This window comes from Festucalex cinctus, chromosome 14, assembly GCF_051991245.1.
Source record: "Festucalex cinctus isolate MCC-2025b chromosome 14, RoL_Fcin_1.0, whole genome shotgun sequence".
In the NCBI taxonomy this organism is placed as follows: domain Eukaryota; kingdom Metazoa; phylum Chordata; class Actinopteri; order Syngnathiformes; family Syngnathidae; genus Festucalex; species Festucalex cinctus.
The window spans coordinates 22,382,999-22,403,039 of NC_135424.1; the positions used below are offsets into that span (position 1 = coordinate 22,382,999).

Here is a 20,041-nt window from a genome sequence, read left to right on the forward strand (position 1 = left end):
ACTCTGTTTTTATAGCAGCTACATCCCTTGTGAATCGTTTGCAATTGTTAAGGACTAGCAATTTAACAGCCCTGGTTAGGACCGTGCGGATTTGTTATTATATCTAAATGCTGGCGTAAGTTATTTAATTATTTACCTTCAGATGGTATCACGACCAGTTAATTCGGCCGTAGCCGTTCATTCACTATGGAGGTTGAGTGGTGGTGTTAGCAACAACATGTAAGAATGACAAAGATAGTTGAATAAAGTATAATGAATTTAATGAAGTAATAATAAATCAAATAATTCTCATCAGTCAACAATCGTTTCCGCCAGACGCCGGATACAATAGATGATCTTGACAATCATGAAATCAATTCAATACAAATTGGAATAAATCTCAAAAGGAAAGAACTAAGAAAATAATAAGAAATCATAGTCAGGATAATAATGATATAAATGATGATATAATATTGAGTTTGAGCGAGCAAAGTAGAGGTGATCAAGCCCTAAATTACCCAAAGTCTAACTAAAGATAAGGTATTTGGGGATTAAAGAAAATAGAACAGTTGACTAACTCTCCTCTCTATGTGCGCAACTTCAGTAGCTCTCCTATATTTACCTTATCGCAGCAGCAATTTGGTTACGTCCGATTAAATTAAGGAACCCTCCTTCCTGCTATAAATTGAAATCTAAGCCAGGAAAAAGCCCAAGTCAGCCGGGTGATTCCTCTGTCAGCCTGTCTCTACTAAGTCACGGAGGGGAAGAGCTCCCGAGCTCTTCCGAGGGAAGGTCCCATATATAACCTCTGGATGTTATGTAACCTTCCGCATCTAGACAAGTGTCTTATAGAACAGATACTTGTGAATTTCCATAATGTTTGTGGCTTGGCTTCACTCAGCTCTACTGTTTATACGTCTATGTGTCTTTGCACCTGCTCTTGACCGCAGGCCCCATTTTCTGTAAACGGAAAAGCTCTCGTTTGCTCGCTCAAACATCCATAATATTGTATTCAAAAGCACACCTAATATGTATCGTATAATGTGGCATTCTATCTGCCTCTAAGCTGCAATTAAACAATGGATTAACATGTAAATACATTCATATTGCTGCAATTCTCTCATGCATTCAACAGGTCTCAAACTATCTTGTATCACATCATGCGTGACAGAGCTTGAGAGAGACAATATCACACAGGTCCATTTCTTACACCAAGCAGTTTCAAACCATTATCTCCTTGTAACATAAAAGTATGAAAGCTATGACTTAAAAGCATAATATGTGGTTATTCCTTAAACAAGTTTCAAAAGAAATGAAAGCCTATCGGGCAATCCTCACAGCATGAAGCAAAACAACAGTTTGCTTCTCGGTTTCTAGGTCATGAAACAAAGAAACAGTTTTGCTTCTAGGTTGGCATCTGTCAGGTGTCGTTCAACAGTTAGGTTCGTTTGCTTATCATCGTTTAACATCTAAAGTTTAGACACAACATTGTTGTATACGCTGAATACATTTTGCTTGCTAGTCTACATTTGAGCCACTAAATGTCACAAGAGCCACAAGTGCTTAGCTCAGCTAATCAAATTGTCCAATCACTCCGCAAGAAATGGCAATCCATTCAATCCCACACGACAGTGCGTGTGCGTGTGGCAACTTGCAAGTGGTTCTAATACTATACTTCGTATACGTCATTGGAAAAAAATACGAGCTTAAAGCCAGTGCACATGGTTTTATTGAACTGAATTGTAACAAGATTACATGAATATGCTCTTTTGCAAGTGAACATATTTCCTGATGAATGCTGTGTCTGCAAAAAAGTAATGAATTGCAATAACTTTTCACCAAAAATAGGGTGCTTTTCAATTTTTAGTTGCATTTATGGTAAAACTTAATTGGTGCATTCTTAATGGATTCTCTGATCCCCTCACATTGACCCAAAAAGTTCGATCCACTTGCCCTAATCAACAAATACAAAACTGAATGGCCCCTACACCAATGTCCCGCTGCTAACAAAAGTAAAAGAAAGGATGACGACTAGCCGAATGTTGCCACTGTGCTGGAAATTTACACGTCTTGTCCTCATGGTCGCAGGTGAGCTGAAGTCTACACATACTGTACACCTTGGACTGGTCACTAATCAATTGCAGTGGAGATCTAGACAAACAACCATTCACATTCACATTACACCTGTGGGCAATTCACTTCAACCTCTACATGCTTACATACATGTTTTTTGATTGTGTGAGGAAAGCTGGAGTACCCGGCAAAAACCAACACAAGTGCGGGGAAAACAAAGACCACTTAGGAAAACCTGAGACGAAAATTCAAACCTAGGACCCTTCAACTAAAATAAACTCCAGATCCTCACCAAAATGTCAGCATTTCTTTCTTAGCTGAGGAGCCACCTGTTTAAAAAGGTTGATGGAAATTGGTTTCTAAAACTAATGGCATACCACTGACTTAACTGCTGGCAGTATACTGTAAGTTTGGTAACCACTTAGTGATGGTGTGAATGTTAACAGTTTTCTGTCTGTGATTGACTGGTGAGCAGTCCAGGGTGTAGTCCACCTTTCGCCTTTGATTACAATTTATTGTACTGATTTTAACCCCTCAATGTAAAATGAATAAAGCTCAACCATTCACTCGGTCTGATTTACATCATTTTAGATCTGAAAGCTTTGTGCAATGTTTCAATGACACGTTTCTTGTTGTTGGCCACATTATAGGCAGTTAAGCTGACAAGAGTGTCAAAATCCTCTTCTGAGTAGAAGGGTCTGTTAGTGATGTATGGAGAGTTGCTGGTGGTCACGTCCACCTCTCCAGCTTTGATTTCTTCTGCAGTCTCTCGCTTCACACCTAAAAGTCGTAATGAGGATGATCATTGTTTGTTTCATTCTAGTATAAAACACGATATACATCTATTGAGGATGAACATTGCCAAAACCTTACAAATTAACCTCCATCTGGCACTCCCAATTGATAGGGATATTTGATACCGCTTTTTTTCCAGACCCGTACCAGTAAGAGTACTCAAATCTTATAGTCACCAATACCAAGTACCAGCACTAGTACTTCTGCTACATAAATTAATAATAATAATTCTTATAATGACATGATAGATAATTTTAAAGAAAGACCTTTACATCCTAATAAGCCTGGGTGATATATCGATTTTTTGAATTAATTCGAATTATTTCTTGTGGACGATTTAAACTTTAATTAATTTGAGGTTTTTTTTTTTAAATTAAAAATTGACTTAGTGAATTGTTTAAAGCATTTCAATTGTTATCTTCATAAGAATTATACATTTTGTACATCCATATGATCAATTAAGCCACAGTCATTATGAATGAAATATTTAATTAATTAAATGCATTTTTATTACTTTCAAAAAGTATTTTATTTTGAAAAGGAAATACGTAGTTATGTTAAGTTTTAGATTCAATAGAAGCAAAAGTTTCGAGTTTACTGTCATTTAATTACTAAAACAAAAAGTTCCTAGTTTACACTGGAATGTAATTCAATATGTTATGTTACATTTGTTTCTACAAGTACTTTATTTCATGCAGACATTTTGCACTTTAATTTTGAAAAGGAAATGTTTACTGTTTCAATAGACGCAAAAGTTGTTTTGAGTTTTCTGTCATTTAATTACTAAAAAAAAAGTTCTAAGTTTGCACTTTATAAATGTAATTCAATTGAATTGTTTCTAGAAGTATTTTATTTAAGGAAATTTTTCACTTTAATTTTAAAAGGTAAGTTTTTATTTGTTTGATGAAATAAAAGAAAATATTACTTTGAGTTATGTCATTTTTACTTGTTTTCTTAAAATAAATAAATAAAATAAATTGAGGAAAAAAAATCGGAAATCGATTTTTTTGTGAAAAAAATCGTAGATTTTATTTTTAGGCAAACTCACCCAGCCCTACATCCTAATATTTTTCTTTAAAATTGCATGAAATTAACAGCAATTTTCTATACGTCTAATTTGTATTTCCTGATGGTAAAATAGCAAGAAGAAGCCAGGTGGCTCAATACTGATACCTGGTATCGGTACTCGCCCATCCCTACCAAAAAGTGTCTGTACTCATAGTTTGACACTAGCCCGCCTGCCATTTGGCAGATCAAATTGGAATTGCCAAATAGGCCAGATAGGTCAATTAACATCACACTAAAGCTTGCCCATGTGTTAATTACAGTAAACTTTTTGACTAGTATATTCATTTGTTTGCACAAATACAGCTGTAGTCCAGCCCTTAAATGATCTTACCTGGTTCTTTGTACTTTCTGAATGAATCATTGACAAGTGGGAAGAAAATCACTATTGGTGCCTTGGGATTCGCCACGTCATCAAAGACGTAAACCTCTCTCAAAGGTTCTCCATCCAGAGTAGCGAAATCAATACGTGGGAAGGGGATGTCATGGTCTTTACAGTAAGATACTGTCGACTTCAGTTCCTGTTAACATGAGTATGAATGGAACGTTGTAATTACTTGAGAACAATTCAGCGTAAAAAGAGGTGCACTTTTACATTGAAGGGGTCGCCTGGGTTCCAAGAATATTCAAGGCAAATGATCACATCCACTTCTCTCTCTGGACGTAGGACGGGGGGAAAGCCAATACTGAAGGAAAGACCAGAGTCAACAAGCTTCAGAAATGAGTCGCTGGGTGTCAGTACGTTTGGAAAGGCATCAGGGTGTGTTTCTGGAAAGAAAATAAATGGCGCTTGTGTCATAGAAATTCTTTAATCTCAACACAACTAGGTCAACCACTGTATCCTTTAAGCAACTTTCGACCTAATACAGACTAGATGTGACAGACAAACAGAAGTTCACTATTTTTCTATAACCTACTCCCAAAGGAAATATTTGATATTTTGTCTATGCCAAAAAGGCCTAAAATAACACTTATTAAGAACTACAAACAATAAAACACAGTCATTTGTTTTCTTTCATATCCATTTACTCATCATGCATTATAATAAGCTTTATAGTTAAAAAAAATACACATTTAAGTGTGCACCTTTCCAGGCTGTGAAGTTGCTGTTTGTGCTGTAGTTTGCGTGTAGAGAGAGGCCTTTTATGAAATTGTATACTGTAGAACTAATTGGGCGATTCCTCAAGAAATCCCTGATGATTCTGGAGACAGTTGTGGGTGGATCAATGAATTGTGTATCAAGAGTTGAAGGCTCGTTTTCAGCGTCTGCCAAAAGGAAGAACACGAATGATGACATTGCTTGCCTTAGCATTCAAAACATTCTACCCCTCCCAAGCATTCAAAACATCCCTATAATCAAAACTTAATTAAGTGGTCCAAGTGCTTTGCAAAGCAAAAGTCTTATCTTACAGTCAACTAGTACGTAATGAAAGGAGCAAAGATATTTCTCTATGAAAACATTTCAATAAACTGACCAATAAGACAACCTAGTGTTACAGGCCACGTTGTTGCGTGGCCGTTTGTTTCGTTTGATTGGTGGAAGTCGGGGCTCAACTGACCAATCAGGGTGCGGGAGAGCCCTGATTGTCAAACTAATTTCAGGTGTGCCACCACCTATTTAGTTCGGTTGCCGCCAGAGAGAGGCTGGCTGTTTGTTTGGTTTCAGTGTTTTTGCTTTATCCCACGCAGTCCCTATTCCCCTTTACTTTGTTTGATTTCATTTTAGTGTCCGCTGTCTTTCGTGGGGTGCGCCATTCGCCATAAACTCGTCCTTTCATTAATTGCCCATTTCCCATTCCTTTGACTAAGGACCTTCGCCATAACAGTTGTTACCTTTTTGTGCTAGTCAATATTCATTCGGTGCACTTTGACAGTCGGTGCTTCGGGAGCGGTGGCTCTATTTTGTCTAATCATTGTGAGGTGTAGTGTCTGCGTGTTCGTGTCTTGTGTTCCTCCCCTGTCATGTCCACCCCTTTGTAACCATCTTTTCCCCCACCTCCTTCCTTGTGTGCTACCCGCGCTCCCTAACATCAATTACGTGCCCCCCGGCACGTAACACTAGAATAAAGAAATAAAATAACTTACTGAACAAGAATCATGCATAAATAATTGTGCCATGATGAGTTTAACTCTTATTTTCTGCCATCAATAATGGACTTAACTAAGAATTTTGAACAATTACAAAACTCAAATGATATCATTCAAAATGGAATATTAATCATTTTCATATTAAGGAGATCCACATTAGAAATTATTGCTCATTATCCATTTGACCAATTTTGCCTTAAGTGATTGAGAAAGTGGTTGCATCTCAATTGATGGAACACACCAACAAGTCCAGAGATCCTCCACTCTCAGCAGTTTGGATTGAATGCCAAAAAAATCTCAGGACATGGGCATGACGTGGTAGGGGCTGTTTACCTGGACCTAAAAAAAAAAAAAAAAAGTCTTTGGACTGGTCAAGTCAAGTCAACTTTATTTCTCCAGTCAAAACTCGGTTTTCGAACATAATCCGTTCCAGAAGGCTGTTCTAAAAACGATTTGTTCGAAATCCGAAACAATTTTTCCCATTATAATTAATGTAAATAATTTTAATCCGTTCCAAATCTAAAAAAACCCTTTTCCAAGTGATATATATATATATATTTTTTTTACTATTTTACACCATAAACTGCACTGTATAGTGTTTACCATAAATAGAAATAAATAGAAAAGGGTAGAAATAGACACTGTTTTATTTAGATATCCTATCTAAAATGATGAAAAAATTTTTTTTCAAACATTTCCTTTTTAAATTCAATAGTTCTGCGCACTACTTTCATCTTTTCCTCACCAGCTTTACCACTTGCACTTGCTTTCTTTGGACCCATAATTAGGGACTAATACACGATGCAAAACTAAAAAAAAAGATGTGCGTAAATAATGAACAGGTCTGCTCCAAACAAACTTTGAACACGAATGTGCTACGGAGGAAGCATCCTGGGCATTCAAGTTAGCTTGGCTCCCGAGTGAGTCGCGTTCAGGTACGCTCGGCTATTTTCAGTTTGGTCGAGAGCCGATTTTTTGGACGAGTTCTGAGACATAAAATTCTAAAATTTTCTGGTCGAAAACTGATTTGGTCGAGAACAGAAGCGTTCGAAAACCGAGGTTTGACTGTATAGCGCTTTCAAACAACCTGAGCTGTCGGTTACGTGAAGTTTTATTTCGAATAACTAGATTGTTATATTTAATAAATAGGTAAATATTGTGGGGAATAAGCGGTTTGGAAAATGGATGGATGCCTGTTTATTAGGGGTGTGCTCAAAAAATCGATACGGCAATGTACCGTTGCAGGCCTTATTACAATACACGTATCGATATGCAGGCGTCAGAATCAATATTGCTAAATAGGCAGTTAATGATGCGTTGCTTGCGCAAGGCTGTACATCCTCTTTGAAGTTGCGCAGGAGAAGTGGGAGCAGAGGAGACACAGTGACTTTGCAGCTTGCATTGTACCTAAAAAAACAGCAGCATGTTTGAATTAATTGCCTTCAATTAATGCACGTACAGAAGGCGCGTGAGGGAGTCATTGAGCGAAGAAAGAGACACGGGTGCCTTAGTTGGCATTGTACTTAGTTAAAAATAAAAGGGTACGTTTGAAGTCTGTTTTAAAAATAGTGATTGGACACTCTTGCTAAGAAACATTAAAACAGAGGAAGCATCTCAACATTTATTTACTTATAAACTTAACATGGTACATGGTTTCTTAATGTACCAATTTTCCCATGTTTTGCTTAAAAACGAAATAGAATGTGTTACATGATAAAAAAAAAAAAAATGCTGTTTATATTTCCCCAAATATTTCAATTAATCATATTTTAGAGCTACAATTTTAATACTTTGACATTTTTGCTCATATCTGCTCATGCTTGTGTGTCTGTGAAAGCAGCTCCTTGCTCTGCAGTGCGTGCACATTTAGACCAGGCATGCCGCCCAAGAGCTGCTAACAAAAACATTTTTGCCAACAAGCATAATAAACATATTTAAGTATACATAGGACTATTATAATATAATGCAAGTAAATTAATGTAAAATATTGGGATACGTATCGCCTTGAAGATCATGTAATGGGATACATATGTACCACGATACGTATCGTGACCCCTGTATCGTGATACGCATCGTATCGTGAGGTTGTTGCCAATACCGAGCCCTTATGTTTATGTAAATTATGCTTTGCCATTCATGGTTTTTCACCTCTCTGGGGTCGCCATTGTCGAGTGATTTCAGATTGAAGACTGTCACAGCTCGGACCTCTGAAGTCAAAGGGGCGTTCCCGTGCACAGTTCCTGGTCTGACGTTGGAAAAGTCTGACTTCCCACCTTCCTCGAATGCAGCATTACAGTACACTTTGCGCACAATTTCTTGTCTTCCTTGTCCCACATACTCCTATACGCCAGTGGTGTGTATAGAATTTATTACCATGACGACGAGCTAATAGGGTACATGTTGAGTTGGAAAAAGTGAGTGCAAATTGTGAAGTGAAACAGGAATGTTTTGTTTTTTTCCCCTCATGGAGTCAGCACTTCATCACATCACCTGCTTGAATAAATATCACTTTTTTTGTGAGACATTTTTTCAGCTCCTGGCTGTCTGGCAAACCTTTAGTCAAACATCTTGTCTCACATCTTCAGATGAAATCATTTGCGTATTGACACTAATGGCACAAATTAGACTTAGAGGAGTAAATTTCATTTCTGCCGACCGTAACTGCAATAAGATATGGGTGTGAACAAGCATGTAAATAATGACATTTGTATTACTAAAATGGATGACTGACTAAAATAAATGTAAGAAAATTAAATATTAAAATGTTCTCAGTACTTTAGTCCAGTAGCTTTACCTTCGGTGGTAATATCTGGTCCAAGCTCGGCCTGGTCTTCGGAGAGATCCAATATTTGTGCGATGGTCTTTGAAAAGATACTGCCCCATATTCCTAATGGACATAAAAACAAAACATGTTCCTTGAATTGTCTCTTTATCATTGTGTTATCATCAAAGTGGAAAATTCATGTTTTTACCAATCTCAAGGTATTGAATAAATCACAACTGAATAGTTCTGGTTTTCTGGATTCGCTTCTCATCTGACCTGGCGTGTATTTCACAAAGGAGGTTCAACAAACTGTGAGATTAACCCTGAACAACGAGTTGACATACCCTCCGATAGGAATCTCCAGTCAAGCTGATTCCAGTGAGTTATATCAACTCTGAGTAGTCTCAACGGGACTCACTCCCAGGGTTAATAGACCGCCCCAATGGAGCCCCGATTCGTCGAGTCACCATGGCAATGGGGAAACCGAGAGCGGCATCGCCCTTGCTTTCCGCGTTGCTTTTTTTTTTTTTAATTATTATTATTATTTTGGGCTTTCAACCGAAAATCTTAATGTAATCATATGTTGAATTTGATCATTTAAAAAAACAAAACAAAAACTAGAGCTGCGAGCAGCTATAAAGGGCCCTCGCAGCCCGGGCCACGTTGGGGTACTGGCACATTGGAAGCAGAATTTCTTCGAAAATGGCATGATAAACCATTACATGTGTTTTTGTATTTATTTTTTTGCCAGGTGTGATGAGTGTGTCAAGCTCAATGGGTTTTGGTGATTGTTAAGATCTGCAAAAATCAGCGTCTTTTTTTTATTTTTAGGCAATGAGTTGCCCTGATTGGTATTTTTCGTAAAAGTATATATACACACATCATCGCTCGTACTCATTGCACAATGTTGCTTTTATTGTCCATAGAGGTGATCAAAAAAAATGAAACTAAATAAAAAAAGTACATATGTTTGGATCGGTCTGATGCCAGTGAACATATCGAGTGGTGGAAAGTAAAAGAATATTCATAAATGACTTAGTTAAAACACTTACAATGAGTTTACAATGTTTGTAAAAAGTACCGTAAGTGAGGTATTTTTTTTAAATTATTTTTTAGTTGTTTTTTTTTTATGCCTCAACGACTAGGTGGCGCTGTATTTATAACTGAATTTTGTCATTGAGAGACCTTCAGGCCTTGACTATAAATATACATTTCAAGTATGGGATTTTTTGGAGCATGTACCTGTGAGTTATTAAGCATATCCTTCATTCACGATATTGCTTTTATTGTCCATAGAGGCGATCAAAAATACATAAAACTAAATAACAAAAATATGTATGTTTGGTTAGGTCTGATGCCAGTGAACATTTTGAGTGGTGGAAGGTAAAAGAATATTCATAAATGACTTAGTTATCACACTTAGAATGAGTTTACATTTTTTGTAGAAATACCGTAAGTGGGGTATTTTTTTTTCATGCCTCAAGGGCTAGGTGGCGCTGCATATATAACTGAATGTTGTCATAGATATAGCTTCAGGCCTTGACTATAAACATACATGTCAAGTTTGGGATTTTTTGGAGCATGTACCGGGGCGTTATTAAGCATATCATTTTTCATTGCGAAACACAAAATTTGATGCCCCGCCCTCATCATATAGTATTTCGAAAAGTCAAGATTTTTTCCCCTGTTGTTGGCTCAGGTCTTGACATGTCCCAGGTCAAGTCTGAAGTCAGTCGGATGAAACGTGTAGGAGAAGTGGGCAAAAGTATGCCCCCTGTAAATTTGCTAAAATCGTAAAACATGGGACATTCAAAAATTCGTAGCTCACTTCCTGTTCATTTTAGCACATGGGTCCAAGAGACTTTTTTGTAGGTCTTGGGCTCCCTCATACACCTAAAAATTTTCGTAGATCTTGCTTAAACGTACAACCGGGGCTGCTTCATTAAAATTTTCTAGGGGGGCGCTATTGAGTCATTTTTGTAAAAATAGCACAATCCAGGATAAAATATCGCTCATTTTGCCAGGCCAGATGTGTGTGCCAAGTTTCATGCGTTTCTGTGCCGGTTTAGGCCCTCAAAATTGGTGTTGTTTTCTTGGCGAACAGCGCTTAGCCACGCCCACAGCGATTCGCGAAAACTCACAAACTTCGTGTTGTGACATCATGAAGACCGAAACCCTCATCTGAGCAAATATGAGGTAAGTGCAGTTAATGTGGTTGGAGAAAAACATTGAAGAAAAATCGTAAGAAAAAAAATTGCCAGTAGGTGGCGCTATCAGTAAGATGAAATATAAGTTCGTAGATGTCTTAAGGGCTGGACTCTCATCAAATGTGTGAAATTTTGAGAAGATAGGATCATCTGGGTCAAGTAAAAGCAGCTTTTATTGCCACGAAAAATTACCAGAATTTGCGGCACCGTAACGGCCACGCCCTTTGGCGAAAAGTTACAATATTCGGTGTGGGGGATGATCAACATCTTAAGGCTTGTCTGACCAATTTTCAACTGGATCCCTTCAACGAGCTCAGCACAGTAGCTAAAAACGTAAAGTATGACATTTATTGTCACCACTAGGTGGCGCTATATATATATATATATATATATATATATATAACAGAATTTTATCATATAGATGTTTTCAGGCCGTGACTATTAAGGTGCATGAGAAGTTTGACATTTTTTGGAGCTTGTACATGTTATTCTGCATTTTGTCTTTCTGGACAAATGAAATTTTAAAGGCAATATTTGATGCCCCTCACCCGTCACATAGTATTTTAAAAAGTCAAGATTTTTTGCCCAGTTGTTATCTTGGGTCTTGAGATGATACATGGCAAGTTTGAAGTCAACTGGCTGAAAAATATTTGCAAAGGGGGAAAAAGTATGACCACAGTGAATGTGCCAAAATGGGCCAAAATTGGACATTCAAAAATTCATAGCTCACTTCCTGTACATTTTAGGAAATGGCTTCCACTGACTTTTTTGTGCGTCTCGGGGTGCTACACGTGCCTGGCAATTTTCGTATTTCTAGGTCAAACGGGCCGGGATTGGTTTTTATTTTTCTACGCTAGGGGGCGCTATAGAGTCGCATTGTTATGGCAACTACATAATATCAAATTTTTCGCCGGGCCCGAAGAGACTGCAAAGTTTGGTGAGTTTACGTAAATGTTTAGGCCCTCAAAAATGCGATCGTTTGCGGAGAATAAAGAAGAAGAAGAACTAGAGCTACGAGCAGCTATAAAGGGCCCTCGCAGCCCGGGCCACGTTGGAGTCCTTGCACGTTGGGGTACTTGCACGTTAGTGTACTGGCACGTTGGGGTACTGGCATATTGGAAGCACAATTTCTTTGAAAATGGCATAATAAACGTAAATATTTTTTTTGCCAGTGTGTGTCAAGCTCAACGGGTTTTGGGGATTGTTAAGACCTGCAAAAATCTGCGTCCTTTTTTATTTTTAGGCAATGAGTTGCCCTGATTGGTATTTTTTGTAAAAGTGTATATATACATCATCGCTCGTTGTACTCATTGCACAATGTTACTTTTATTGTCCAAAGGGGCAATCAAAAATGAATAAAACAAAATGGAAACGTACATACTTTTGGATCGGTGTGAAGCCAGTGAACAATTTGAGTGGTGGAAACTAAAAGAATATTCATAAATGACTTAGTCATCACACTTAGAATGAGTTTACATTTTTTGTACAAAATACCGTATGTGGGTTTTTTTTTTTTATATAAGCCTCAAGGGCTAGGTGGCGCTGTATTTATAACTGAATGTTGTCATCGAGATACCTTCAGGCCTTGATTATAAGCATACATGTCAAGTGTGGGATTTTTTTTGGAGCATGTACCGTGGAGTTATTAAGCATATCCTTCATTCACGATATTGCTTTTAATGTCCACAGAGGCTATCAAAAATAAATAAAAATATATATATGTTTGGATAAGTCTGATGCCAGTGAACATTTTGAGTGGTGGAAACTAAAAGAATATTCATAAATGACTTAGTTATCACACTTAGAATGAGTTTACATTTTTTGTACAAAATACCGTATGTGGGGTATTTTTTTTTTATGCCTCAAGGGCTAGGTGGCGCTGCATATATAACTGAATGTTGTCATAGAGATAGCTTCAGGCCTTGACGATAAACATACATGTCAAGTTTGGGATTTTTTGGAGCATGTACCGGGGAGTTATCAAGCATATCCTTTTTCATTGCGAAACACAAATTTTGATGCCCCGCCCTCCCCCGTGTTTGGTCGGTGCTGGATTTCACTTTGATTTATCTTTCTTTTCTCTTTATTTTTTTCTGACCTTATCTCTGGTCTCCTGACCATTTAAACTTCACGACTCTGGCAAGATTCTGAAGTACCTGGTTAAGGCGAAGGGTAATGGGATATTTATAAGGCTTTAGGTGAATTAATGAGTATAAATTTATACGTATTTGCACGCACACGCACGCACGCACGCAAACGCACGCACGCAAACGCACGCACACACACAAAACAAAAAAAAAACAAAAAAAGAGCAATGATGATAAGACGTTGAATCGGTAAGATCGCAGCAGTCGCTGCTCGGGCCCTAAAAAGTGCAACACCGCAGCGGCTCCCCATAGAGAAGGCAGCGTGGGAGAACATTGCTGCTCGGGTCAATGCGTACATTTAAATGTATAGTCCTTTGCGATCACAATATTACAGGGGAAACCTGTTGAGTGATAACATTAATTCATTTCATTTACGTTAGGGGCAATACTGCGAGGGAGAAGCGCACTTGAACGAAGATGAAATATAAAAACATTATTCAAACGGGTATAAGAAAAAAATGGAGCACAATACTGCTGCGATGTGAGCGCATATGACTAAGTTTGGTAATGTTGCAAATGACGGATTAAGCTGTGTATGTAGATGGTGGACTGTGATGTGAAACAGTACCACTCAAAAAGGAAACTGCGGAAATGCCAGATATATGCGGTCTGATAACATTCTCGCAACGAATATTTAATTCCCTGTGCAATATTGCGGCACCTTTATCAGTAGGTTCATGGTCAAAATGACGTGTTCGTGACAAAAGTGGACTTTACGCTATAGACTACAGGCGTATTTACGCAAAAAGTCGCCGCAGTGGACTGAATGAATGAGGAAATGAATTGTGTGTGGCTGAAAGGAAGCGGGGACAGGGAAAAACTCGAGGTTCATTGTGACAAACCTGCTACCGACCAGGTTAGGTTGATGGACCATGTTGCTATGGTAACTGACCAAGAGCTTAAATTACCTATTTTTATGAAACAGGCCAGAGTTCCATCTTATCCTCTGGTTTCAGTTACTTCCCTTTCTGAAACGAGTTTCCCACCTTTCAGTGTTTCTTTACCAGGTTTCTCACTAAACCTGCTCTGTGAAATGCACCCCAGGCTTTATCATTTCATGCACAAGTTTTGTTAGTTGTTACTAGCTTAGGTGTTGGTGTGGAATGTACCCCAACTAGAGGCATGGCCCAAACCACAAACGTGTATTAATTTGGTGATTGTATATATTGTTTTGTATTATTATTTTACGAACATGCTGCAATATATTGTTTGTGAACAGAATATTTATGTTTAAATATTTGTTTCTATTGGAATTACTTTGGTGCGGCACACTTGTTACACACAGTGAGGCCGTTCATATCTGAAGAAGTTCAACAGAGATGCAACAAGACTGTCGATCTGCAATCCAAATAAGATTACAGGGGAAATCTACTTGAATGGCGGAGAAATGCACTTGACAGCAACTTAAGATGAAATATAAAAGCATTGTTCAAACAGGTAAGGGAAAAAAACAAAAAACGCAACACGCAATATATGGTGGGATGTGAGCACATGACTACAGCTGGTAATGTAGCAAATGTAAGGATGGATTAAGTTGTGTATGTAGATGATGGACTGTGATGTGAAAAGTTACTGTTCAAAAAAGATAACTGTCTGGAAATTCCAGAACATCTATGCGCGGCCTGACCATCTCACGACAAATATTTAATTCCATGCACAATTATGCTGCAAACTCTAAAAACAGAATTACTGAACCAATTTAACCCTGAAATGCTGAGTTTTCAATTCCAGGAAGCGAGGTAACTCAAAACAGAGAAACAAGGGTAACTCTAGCCTGTTTTATAAAGAGAGGTAACTTAAGATCTTGCTCAGTTAACCTGGTCGGTACCAGGTTTATCACAATGAACCTCGAGTTTCGCTCGGTCTCTGCCTGATCCTGTCAGCCACAAAAAAAAAAAAGGCCAAGTCCACTTTTTTTCACAAACAATGGCATGTCCTTTTGACAATAATCCCGTTGATGAAGGTGCACTCTAAAAAGAGAATTGTTGACCCAAATTAAGATTACAAATTGAAATGTTGACCAACTTAATAAAATTGCTTCAAGTTATAACATCAAACGAATTAAATTAATCCAAAGTGAATATATTAAGTTTAATTAATTATGAGTTCATAAAACTTAATGGATTCACTTTGGATTAATTGAGGATTAACTTAATTTAAATGAATATATTAAGTTTAATAACTCATAATTAATTAAACTTAATATATTCATTTTGGATTAACTCACTTCAATTGTGTGTTACCAATTGAAGCAATTTTGGTCAACAATTCAATTTGTAATCTTAACAGACTCACTAAACCCGCTTTGTGAAACGGACCTTAGGACTTGAGCTAGGCCACTGTGTCACTGTAATCCTACCCTAGCTTTGCGTATTCCTATCTATCTGCATTCTGGCTGTAGTGGGTACTGTCTAGTTTTAGTTGTTGTTTTTTTTGCATTTGCTTTCATAGCTGAAGTAATAAAGGAGGGGGAAAAAAGAATGACATAGTTTTCACATCATCATCATCATCATCAGGTTATATGCACATGCTTACCCATCAGATAAGGGATGCGAATTTCTCGGAGCTTTTTGATGATACGACCAAGGAAGAACTGGCTGCCAAAGTCTTCAGCTCGCACGTAAGCCCCGTACTTTTGAAAGCCAACTTCATAGGGGGTGAACTCGCACCACTCTGGTAATGTGCAATAAAGACTCAATAGATATTCAGGAAATAAACTTAACTGCTCTTAATGTGAGATGCATTTATGTTGCCAACATATCACATTTTCATTTGTTATTATTCAGCTTGAACAAAATATATATGACTCCAAGTAAATACCGTATTTTCCGCACTATAAGGCGCACCTAAAAGCCTTCAATTTTTTCAAAAGCTGGATTTAATATTGAGCCCCAACAGGTCTCGCTGTCAATACGTTATCGGTGACCCTGCACGATCGGCAGAAGATCCCGCAATCTTGGATCGCTGGCTAATACTAATACTTTACCTCAGAGAAAATAATAAAACGGCTGTTTATTCATTTTGGGAGTGAATGGAGTTGTCAGAAGGCGGGTTTGTAATCTATTAATACAGTTTGACTGACCTATCTGACTGTTTTGTTGACATTCCCTTTAGCGCAGCACCATCTAATGGATGCATAACGTAACCCCAGCCTCTACTGTAGCGACTTATATATGGAAAAAGTTTTAAAATATGTCATTCATTGAAGGTGTGCCTTATAATGCGGTGCGCCTTATATATGGAAAAAGTTTTAAAATGTCATACATTGAAGGTGCGCCTTATAATGCGGTGCGCCTTATATATGGAGAAAGTTTAAAATATGTCATTCATTGAAGGTGCGCCTTATAATGGCGTGCGCTTTATAGTGCGGAAAATACAGTATACAACACCTGGTAAAGTGACAAAATAATAAAACTCCTACAACGAGGTGACGTTTACCAGCTTCTGATTCAGAGCCCAGCTTCTCCTTTTTATTGATAGCAGTGTATATGGGGAAAGGGTTCTGGCCTTCATTTACTGTCTTCCGATGCCCAGAGAGGGTATTGGTCATTTTCTGAAAGTATTGAACAATATTCTGAATATTCTGTTTCAATTTAAAAAAAAATGTAGTCTGGAAAAAAAGAACTTGTTTTAGTTACTCACCTCCCCAAAAACAATCTGCTCAAATAGCAGGCCAGCAAAGTCAGTAGGTGACACGATATGCCCTTCTTTCAGCTTTTCTTCCAATGCTTGCTTGTAGTATCCCAGATTTTCCAGAACACCGACGAGTATACTCGGTATGCTCTTAGTTATCTGTTTTCTTACTTCAGCAGTGGTACTTTTGATGCCATCTTGTGACCAGTTTGCATCTTTGGTCAAGGCAGCCATAGTCCTATTCACAATGAAAATAACAATAGTAGTTAACAAGTTCAAAAATGGAATCTCCAGAATAATAAATGACCTAAACCTTGTCTCAAATTTCTCAATTGCCACCCAGCCCTGAACCTACGATGGCAACGACGCCGACATTTTCATCCGTTGCAGTGATTGGTCAAAACAAATGGTTGGCAGACATGCACAAGTTGCACATTGACCAATCAGTTTACTGAATGGCCCGTCTTTCCCGAGAAGATCACATCGGAGCGGCGACTGTTCTCGTTTTAAAGAGCAGGCTCAGGCACCCACCTTTTAAAAATGTAGTTTTAACTCATACTTCTTTGTTTTATTTACTTAGCTTTTATCTCATTTCCATTTCATTAATTTTTTTTGATCTGTTGTATATTATCATCATGCTGCTTTTATCTATTTTTTTTTATGTCTGTTATTTATGTGTTTATTCATTTTAGTTCTTACTACAGAGTGGCCATGAAGTGCAAAATGCAAATAAAAATAAATGAAGCACTACAGCAAATCAAAAAACAAATGAAAAGTTTTAGATATAAAAAAATATTTTAGTTTACATTTATTTAGTTAATATCGTTTAATAATAATAATTACTATCTTGAGCGTTTCCTCAGAAGGAGCCCTCTGCACTGGGAGCAGGTGTATAGTGGTCAATGGAAATTTTGATAATTTCTTGAACAGTTGCACCATTTTATTTTTGAAACCACGTTTTACATTTTTATTTATTTATTTATTATTTATTTTTATAGTCGTTTACACACTAAAATGAAAATTTTCACAGAATTTTCAATGTTTACACACAAGGAGCAAAACACTTGTCGAGAGTTGCACAAGAATAGGCACAGACTCAGCCTCACACTTTTTACAAAACATTACACACAGGGGCATATTCACTAGGAATGTGCTGCGGTCCGGTAATAGCGCGAAATATTGCACCACAACTGCACCCGCAGTCTGTGCCCAGTTACCCACCTATTCACTAAGGATATTGCTCTAATCATATACCAGCGCAAACACGCCCACAAAACTGAAAGCTTGGAGCAAATTTGCACCTGATTTACCACACATGGCAATGGATTTGCGCCAAGAACATGGTTGTTATAGTAACAGTTGCGAGAAAGATGACATTATCAGAAAGCGAGGTTGGACCGAGAGTAAGCGTTTATAGTGCCATTAAGCTGTACAGAGCAGAGAGGACGACAACAACGTCATTCATTCATAAAGTACAAATTATTGGTGCGATCGTTTTTTAAAAATATATTCTCGGAGGTTGGCGTGGGCGTACAGTATGCATCTGGCACGTAAAAATCATCGTAAAATGCCTCCCCACCATTTGCCGATCAGCCCGGGTTACGTCATGAACTAAACTAACACGGAAATATTTCCCCCTCTCTCTCTTTTTCTCTCTCTCTCCCCTCTCTGTGTGATCTGCCGTGGATGTTGTGCTGCAAATGGCACGCAATGCTGTCATGATCGAGATTGCAGCAGTTAATACATGCTTTCCAAAAACGTTATTAGCGTCACGCAAACTCGGTGTGGCTATTTGCGCTGGCGTTAGTGAATTAGACGCTGCATATCAATGAGTCTCATTTGCATTGGGGTGGGCATATTTTGCGTCAAATGTATGCAAATTACCTCATTTACATACGCGCAAATAACACCGGCGCACCGTGACGCAATCTGTTCGGCAGAGCACTTAGTGATGGATTTCCCCATCTGCGCGTTTAGTGATTTAGGCGCTCGCAGATTGCTCCATTTTTGCCAGTTAGCGCGTGAATAGTGAATAGGCCCCACAGTAATTTGCACACACGGCACACATTTTCATACCTGACACACATAAGGATTGTGAGGCTTACTTCCTGGTCATTACAAAGCACTGGCTTGTGAATGACCACACCAATAAACACATTGGATATTCACATCCATCAAGTGTGGAAGCATGCATGTGCTTACAGATTTGTTTGTTTGTTTGTTTGTTTGTTTGTTTTTGTCATGGTTTGAGTTGGGTTTACAATAATTTGATATTTGTCTTCGGCCCTGTTTACATGGAAGCAAAGTTCGTTCCTCAAACAAATCTTGAAATCAATGATAGTTAGAAAAACTATTTTGTTCTGATTTTTCTGGTAAGAAATCCATATTTTCAGTCTGCAATTTGTGTATTTTGCAACAGTTTCCATGTAGAAGGGTCAGAGAAGATACTATTCTTTTTTTTGTGCCAAACTCAGTCCGGGTAAATAGAATGGTTAGCAACTAAATGTCATTTGAACGCAAACTTTAAGAACTAACTGTTGGATCTGGGTTTTGATTTAGGTTTTTTGGTCATGTTTTCCTTGTTTCTCCTTTTGTCTGTCTCGTCAAGTTTTATCATGTCCTCCTGTGCTCGTTTTCCGTTCCCTTGTGTTTATCCAATCAGCTCCCCAAGCCACTTGTGTCCTGTCCAGGTGTCTCTTGTTTTCTCGTTAGTGTGTGTATTTAGTTCCCTGCTTTCTTTCAGTCCTTGTCGAGTCTTTGTTGTTATTCTGGTCATACCTCATGTTTCATTTTCACTTAGTAAGTTTATTCCCAGCTTTGTTTTGTATTTTGTGTTGCACTTTGTTTTGAGTTAAATTAAAACTTATTTAAGAGCACACCAGCCGCGCCTCTCCTTGCCTCCCTCCACTTGGGTCCTCAACCCCTACGTACCTTAACACTAACACTTGTCTGTGTGATGAAGTTGCAAATGTAAAAGGGCAGTAGTTCAATATTGGCCTCGTAGAAGAAGGTGTACGAGTGAGCCAACCTCCTGGTAGCCAATGAAGGCCATCCCACTCAAGAGTACAGTTCATAATGATGGGGCTACTTTACTACTTTACTAATAAACCCCAGAAAAGCATGGAAGACTGAATCAATCTTTGTCAGACATTGAGCTGAAGTATTCTATAAAAACAAGCCTCCATAATCTATGGTGGATACAATAAATTGCTGTGACAAGTCATTTTTTAAACTTACAAGAAAAGAAATTTTATTGCTGAAGGAAAGAAAAAAAACCAAAACAGTTTGTC

The 20,041-nt window shown here is 38.0% G+C and overlaps 1 protein-coding gene across 1 annotated transcript in view; it reads right to left on the reverse strand.

Moving 5' to 3' along the window:
* Positions 1–238: 238 nt before the first annotated feature.
* The window catches only part of LOC144001237 (cytosolic phospholipase A2 beta-like), a 49,415-nt gene continuing 29,612 nt past the window's right edge, over positions 239–20,041 (reverse strand). The window contains exons 18-25 of the mRNA XM_077495404.1: positions 16,761–16,989; positions 16,557–16,671; positions 15,654–15,791; positions 8,795–8,887; positions 4,999–5,178; positions 4,508–4,680; positions 4,247–4,433; positions 239–2,832 (exon numbers count right to left, since the gene is read on the reverse strand). Coding sequence (XP_077351530.1) covers positions 2,630–2,832; positions 4,247–4,433; positions 4,508–4,680; positions 4,999–5,178; positions 8,795–8,887; positions 15,654–15,791; positions 16,557–16,671; positions 16,761–16,989 — 1,318 coding nt within the window. The 3' untranslated portion in view covers positions 239–2,629. The remainder of the gene's footprint in view (positions 2,833–4,246; positions 4,434–4,507; positions 4,681–4,998; positions 5,179–8,794; positions 8,888–15,653; positions 15,792–16,556; positions 16,672–16,760; positions 16,990–20,041) is intronic.